General features: G+C 35.8%; 1 protein-coding gene across 1 annotated transcript; it reads left to right on the top strand.

Annotated features, from left to right (window-relative positions):
- Positions 1-3,567: 3,567 nt before the first annotated feature.
- gdf15 (Growth differentiation factor-15) lies at positions 3,568-6,232 on the top strand. The gene is made up of 2 exons (XM_079876007.1): positions 3,568-3,932; positions 4,397-6,232. The coding sequence occupies exons 1-2, from the start codon at positions 3,614-3,616 to the stop codon at positions 5,143-5,145; spliced, it is 1,068 nt and encodes a 355-aa protein (XP_079732133.1). The 5' UTR covers positions 3,568-3,613; the 3' UTR covers positions 5,146-6,232.
- Positions 6,233-7,343: the final 1,111 nt, after the last annotated feature.

The raw sequence follows: 7,343 nt of genomic DNA, 5'->3' as shown, positions 1-7,343 counted from the left end.
AGTCCATCCCTAAAAAAAAGCGAGCACTCTGTCACCTGACTAGAGGATGAGAGAGTCTGCGAGGAACCAATCAAAACACGAATCTGTACAATTAAGGCGGTAGCGACGTGAATCAGGTTGTTGTTGTGCTGTAGCTTCTCGAAGTGCTGTCTTTCATATTAATTTAGGCTGCTTTGTAGACGGTGTAGTTAATTTAAAGAAAAATCTTAACCAAAATGTAACTATGTGAAGCTATTTGACTGAGTACTGTTGCGTCAAATGAATGAATAATTAGCATGGCTGTTAATTGGTTGATTTTTTAAGGGTAACTTTAGCTTAGAAGTTCTGAAGATTCATAGAGGTAATTTACAGAAATGTTTATATCTGGTACCCTTAAGGTTCACAGCTGATATATGCTGGGCTAAAACATGAATGCATGGTAGGCTAAAGCTGCATATCAATTTTGCAATGCAATTTCTGGTGTTAATGTTTAGCTTTGAGTGAAAGCTGGCAAATAAAATCATATTTTACACCAAGGATGTAATTATATTGGGGGCACCCAAGATACCGATGCATGACCCCATCTGTCATGTAAGTATTTGTTGTATTTGATTCTTTGTCTTTTGCTAAATATAAAAGACCTTTGATTTATGAAAAATTCAGCTCTGTTTGCCGATGAAACTTTCCGATATTGAAATTTTCAGAAGCATGCTGGAATAATTTGGGCAGGTAGCCTGGCACTGTCAGTCATGTGGGATGTTGTCTCTTGGCTGATTATTGTCTGTCTCCAAGTGGCACCACGATGCTTTGATGTAACAATGGAACATTGATTGAAAAACATCACAACACTGCATGAGTCACTCTTTGTCGAGGCTGTCTGCTCTGCTTTTATGCACAGAACACAATCTTTAAATGATCTTACAATGTTAATTCTTAGTTGTTTTTAATATTCAAATGCTTGAGTGCACATTTTGTGTGCTTTTTTTAAATGATCCATGATAGTTTCCTATAGTAATTTTTTTTTTTTTTTTTTTTGCACATTTATTTCTGTATTTATTTTCTGTGCAGTTACTTGCTGTGGTAAATCAAAGGGAGTGTGGCCTTTACAGTCCACTGCTTTTTGTCCTTTCCTATTACTGTGTGCGCCTGATGCACTGTGTTCCTGGAACAAAGGCAGGATCGTTTGTGCTTGTTAGAGTTGTTTGAACACGACAATGATTATATTATATCCAGCTTTGAGGCTGAACTTTTCCCTGCTTCCTTCCCAATTCATGAAATTGTTTATGACAAATTTATGTCAGTTTTAGTTTTCAGTAGATTCTAGTTCGATAATAGGTATTTGTTGTGACAGAATTTAGAGAGGAGCTCTGACTTTGCTGTGATTCTGTTGTTGGTTTTTAATTTCCATAATTTCTTTATTAACCTTCATTGCTTTTTTGTTACATGTAACTTTCATTGTCTTTCAGTTTGTATTGACTTATATAAAATATATTTTATAATGTATATTGTCAAATATAGTGATCTATATGATCTATATGAGCAAGCCATCCTGTCTCTAAAAATATGTAACGGTTTAATATTTTAACTTTAAAATATATATATCCCCCTGTTTTCAGATTTTGTTATTTTCCATAGTAACCACTAGAGGGAGTCAGTTATCTATATTCATCTTCAGGAAGCTTATGTCTGACACCAAAAAATTAGATGATGCTCTGTTTTTTATCATCCTGGAGATTTGTGACACTCTTGCTTTTACACTTGTCAAGCGAGGTCACATCAGTCAAGCTTGCATCAGCTGACTCTCAGCTGATCCATGTCTACCTATAGGAATACTATGCCTATCACCGCATCCCTGTACATAAAATCCATTCAGAATTATCAGCAGCTTTATCTCATTGCTCAGGAGCTAATTACCCTCCTCCATCCCCAGCTCCTCCTCTCGTCCAGTCAGGACTTGGCCTTCTGATATTCCTCTTTGAATCAGACTCATTTTCTTGAATCATGTTATACATAAATCATTGAACATTAATAATATCCGCAATACATTTATGTTGATTTGGTTCTGTTTACCCCTGTTCTGCTGCTCCTATCCATGCTAGGCTGCATGGATGGGCAGGGAGTTCTTGCCCAGAACAAAACCATATCGCCAATCCTGACTGTATGCGAATTGTCAATCATCTTCGACGATAGAAACACTTTTATCTCCTCATATCTCATATCTCATATAATGTATGGACCACAGGGGAACAGACAAACAGTTTTACTACTTTTTAAATAGCAATGCTAAAATGACCCATTAACCCTTACTATTGTGAACACACAACTGCCCTAAATGTGGGTGTCTTATGATGCAATTCTGCTGTAAAATGTCATCACAGTAGCCTCACTGACATGTATTATCACAGATTACAGAAAGGCTTGTTTATCTGTGATCTAAATGTGGACAGGTCTCTTATGTACTTTATGGAATTATGGAATTCATTGTTAGTGTGTATTTTTGTAGTTTAGTTGTAAATTAACTGATGAACTTGACAAAGAGGCACGTCCAAAACACTCAAACGTGCCCTTTAACCTGTTGCAGTGGCAACAGATTTAACATCAACAGTGGTGTGTAAAATATAATATACAGTCTATACATAGATAGATAGATAGATAGATAGATAGATAGATAGATAGATAGATAGATAGATAGATAGGTCAAAAATGCAATTTTTCTGGTGTAACATACTGTGTTCTTAAGAGTTCATTGTGGGTGTGTATTGAATGCGTATGACAACCTTACTTCGTGTTTTAAATAATCGAAATGCTCCATTACTCAGTGTGGTGCGTTTGGCATTCTGACACACGCCACATTGTTTGTTTGAAACATACCTAAGAACCTTTCACACACTTTTACCTTAGGAGAGTCATCTGAGCATGTGACACAACACGTGACGAGTTGCCTTAGCTTAGCCATTTATGCAAATTATTCAACCTTTTTTTTATCTGTCTTGCTTTATTTCACTACCATATGTGAGTTTTATTGTACTGCCATCTATCGTTCCACATGTAAACAGAAATGTGTCCTATCTGAAAACAGAGTTTTTTTTTTTTTTTTAAACGATCATATGAAAGTCGTTTATTTATAAAGACAAAAGCAAGTTTAGGCAAGACCACACATATCGTGGTGGTCCCATAATTATAGATTATCCTTTGTTATTATGAATTTGATGCAGACTGTGTGTGGACTTTTTAATATACACATAATTTAGATCTGTTCAAATGTAGAATTACATAATGGAGAAGCATAGCACAGAAATTAATTTTAATAAAAAATACTTTCCAACTATTCTTGTCTTTGTTTGGCCTCATTATAGATTTTTATATTTGTATACATATTATCCAGTATTGTTTGCAGCAAGTCCCAAGTCCAAGACGAATTTCACTTTGGGGTGACAGTAGTACTCTAAAATCCTACTGACATGATGTCATTGGCTAGGGAATGACTACTTTATGTGTATAGTTTCATTGTGGGTGTAGATGAGCAATCCTCTCTGGTGAGGCGTGGCCTGTACCTGTATAAATGAAAACATGCCTGGAATGTCATTCATTCCACTGACCAACACAAAGACAGCACAAACAAAAAGAACTTGCCATGCAGAACTCGGTAGCACAGTGCTTTCTCCTTTCTGTTGGGGCTGTTATTTTTAGCTCTTGCCTGAGTGAGTCTACAGCTCAACGGGAGCATGGGGAAATGTTCATGGGCCTGCAGCTTGAGGCTCTGAAAACCATTATTCTGGAGTACCTGGGGATGGAGGAACCACCCAGGCCTGGTGGAAGAGCGTCTCACCAGGACTTGGTCAGGATGTACCGTCAGTATAGGAGAATTGGACAGCTGCTTAAAGGGAATTCCAGTGAAGGGCAGGAGCTTCAGCCTGCGAGAAGAGCCTCTACGGTGCTTTTTCCCACAACAGGTACATTTTTATTATAATTTTTTAAAATAAAAACGTTTAATTGTGTAATTTGAAAGCATGAGTAAATTTGTTTAAAAAAAACACACACACACACACATATATATATATATATATATATATATATATATATATAGGTTTAAAGATAGCATATATATATAAAAAAATGTGTATGTAATTTGCATTGTCTAATTTCTCACTTTTCCCCCTGAACTGAATGTAGTAAAGTCAATATTTGTTATGTGTGTGCGTGTTTGTGGTGGTGTCTATCAATATATACATACACACACAAAACATATTTACACATATGTAGGCTACATTTGTTTTAAATTGAATGTATGCATTCACTGTACTCAAGTGGATTAAAGATTAAAATATATAATTCATTTATTTGTTATATATGTTTGCATATACACATTTGTTTTGCATTGTCTAATTCCAGTCTTTCTTTATTATTTTCCTAACAGTACAGCCTCTGAATTCAAGCATGGATTCAAGACACCAGTGGTTCAGAGCTGCTTTCCACAAGAACTCGCGCATCAAAACTGGAGTCAACCTTAAACATGCAAGGCTGCAAATTAAGAGACCGCACGTGTACAAAATGTCACCCGGCCAGCCATGGCTATCAAAAGACATTGTGGTTAGAATGCATAAACCTCCTGGTTTTCATAAAGAGACTGTATTTCACACGAGGGACTTGAGCTCTCGGCATGTCACGTTGGATTTAACAGTTGCGGTCGAGAAGTGGCTTAAGGACACAAGTGCTGAGCTTTTAGTTGTTGAAATTTGCCTTCTCAAAAAACAAGAAGTGAGTACACAATCCATGCCTCGGCTTATTTTACAACTTGACCAAGCAGTGAGGAGAAGCAGGAGAGCTGTCTCTACTAAGGAGGAAAGTGTTGAGGATGAAGGTCACTGCAGGCGAAAGTCATTAAATGTTTCCTTCAAAGAGATCGGCTGGTCAGACTGGGTTATCGCTCCTTCAGGCTATACTATGCACTACTGTGATGGTTCCTGTCCGCATAATTATAAACCCGCCAGTATGCATACTCAGGTTAAGTCTCGTCTGCATCTTATGTCCAAAGGAACAACACCCGGGCCTTGCTGCGTACCAGCTGCCTATGAGCCAATGGTTCTCATGCACTATGACAGTCGTGGAAAGCTGAAACTCACGCCTTTCAACGATTTGATAGTTAGTAAATGCCACTGTGCATAAGCAACATTGGCATTAACGGAGACTTACTAATAACTGAACATTATAATCTCAAGACGAAAAGGAGGCAAAATATCTAGCCGACGAAATACAAATAAATGTTCTCATTTAACCTTTGGTTACATTCCTCTGGTTTATAGTAGTTTCTGAAACCAGATGCCTGCTTTCCTGCATACACTGACATGTTGGGTACTGTATTTTCACATGATTGACATACTGGAATATCAAGTTATTTATTGTAATTTATTTGAAAAGTTTTGTACTGTCTTTTTTAGTTTGTTACTGTGTTGCGAATCAAGAAATCTTTTGTATTTTTGAAAGAATGTAAATAAAGTAGTTGTATTCCTTTAAGGAAATTATCTATTTTCAGTATGGATGTTCACTGTTCACATTTCAACAAAGACGATTCAACATCCTCTCTGAATACAAGATAAACATCCTCAAACGTTATTTTTTTGTAAAACCAAGTCAAGTTTGAGCTGCTGTGAAAACTCTGGATGTTGTTAAAAAGCTTTGAATCCACATTGAAATGACCTCTTCGTGCTATTAAATTGCGGAAAATGTGTCGTCAGAATGAATTATTTGTGTATGACTCACTCAGATCATATAACAATAAACTGTAAAATGAATTTACAAAATGTTTTACTTAAAGGGTAAACTTTTAAATTACACTCAAAATTTTACAATACCCACTCAGTTATAGATAATTTTCAAGGTGAGGTCATCATGCCATAAATATGCATAAAAGATATTTATCCATGTCATCCAATAATATGCATATTTATCACATCTATAAAGATATCCCAGTTCTTACATCTGTAGCCTTGAAAGCACACATAAGTTTCATTGGCCTTGACCAGAGAGTGAATGCTCTCTAAAGCAAGCACAGTGGAGAGTTCATTTGTGACTCAGTATTTACATAATACTGTCACGATAGTCCATAAAAAAAATGTGTTGCCTATTGACTCTGCAGGATTTTGCTGACTGTAAATATTTTTGAGATACATTAACTGATGTATTGTTTTGACACAATGTATTCGTTTCATTGATAAGAACAATAATAATTTGTAATCATCACACAATCAATCATAAAACAATAAACAAACTGACTTCCTTGTACTTCTCATTACTATCACTTTATCTGCTTCAAACAGAGAAAGTACCGGCTCATACATCAATAAAACTGTCTCAGTAGGTTTGGATAAAACAATGGGGCGAAATAAACAAATTGCTCTCTACTTATTAAGTATGTGGGTACAGTAGAACTATAGTAAGGAAATTCACCTTAGCATATCTGGCTGTGCCAATAATCTGGAAACATAGTTTGGATAAGATGTGTGTCAGTAGTCTGCGACGATTGAATGCCCTTAGAACGTCACTAAACAAAGGTTTTGCTGCCAGGATTGTAATATAGACTGTTTGCATATATCCAGGATTTTCTTTATTTGAAATTTTGTATTGAATATGTAGCTATACATTTTAAGCATACTTTTCTTATTTTGTAATTTTTTTCTTTAATTTTTATTTATTTATGTATTATAATTTGTAATATTTTACATGTAAATGATTATATATACTGTATATATATATATATATATATATATATATATATATATATATATATATATATATACATAGCCTATATATAGTATACTTTATTAGGTGTTAAACTACTTGTTAACGCAAATCTAATCAGCCAATTACATGGCAGCAACTCTTTGCATTTGCATTTAGGCATCTAGACACGGTCAAGACAATCTGCTGAAGTTCAAACTGATCATTAGAATGGGGAAGAAAGGTGATTTAAGTAACTTTGTCGTTGGTGCCCGACTGGACTGAGTATTTCAAAAACTGGGATTTTCACGCACAACCATCTCAGGGTTTACAGACAATGGTCCGAAAAAGAGAAGATATACAGTGTCAGATGCCAGAGTGGATGCCCTGGTTGTCTGTATACAGCAGCCAGAACAAATGTCAAACGGATGTATTACTTATCACACTAAATAACATTATACAAAGCACCATCACTTTGAAAAAATTATACCTGAAACCAGACCTCTGATAAATCTCAGAGGAGAATGACCAGGCTGATTCGAGCTGATAGAAAGGCAACAGTAACTCAAATAACCCCTTTTTTACGAACAACGCGTCGAACCTTGAAGCAGATGGGCTGCACCAGGTGTCACTCCTGTATACTGTAA

This window comes from Squalius cephalus (genome assembly GCF_949319135.1).
Source record: "Squalius cephalus genome assembly, chromosome: 7".
Lineage (NCBI taxonomy): Eukaryota > Metazoa > Chordata > Actinopteri > Cypriniformes > Leuciscidae > Squalius > Squalius cephalus.
Note: the sequence above shows the minus strand (reverse complement) of the source record. Positions and strands in the feature narration are given on the sequence as shown.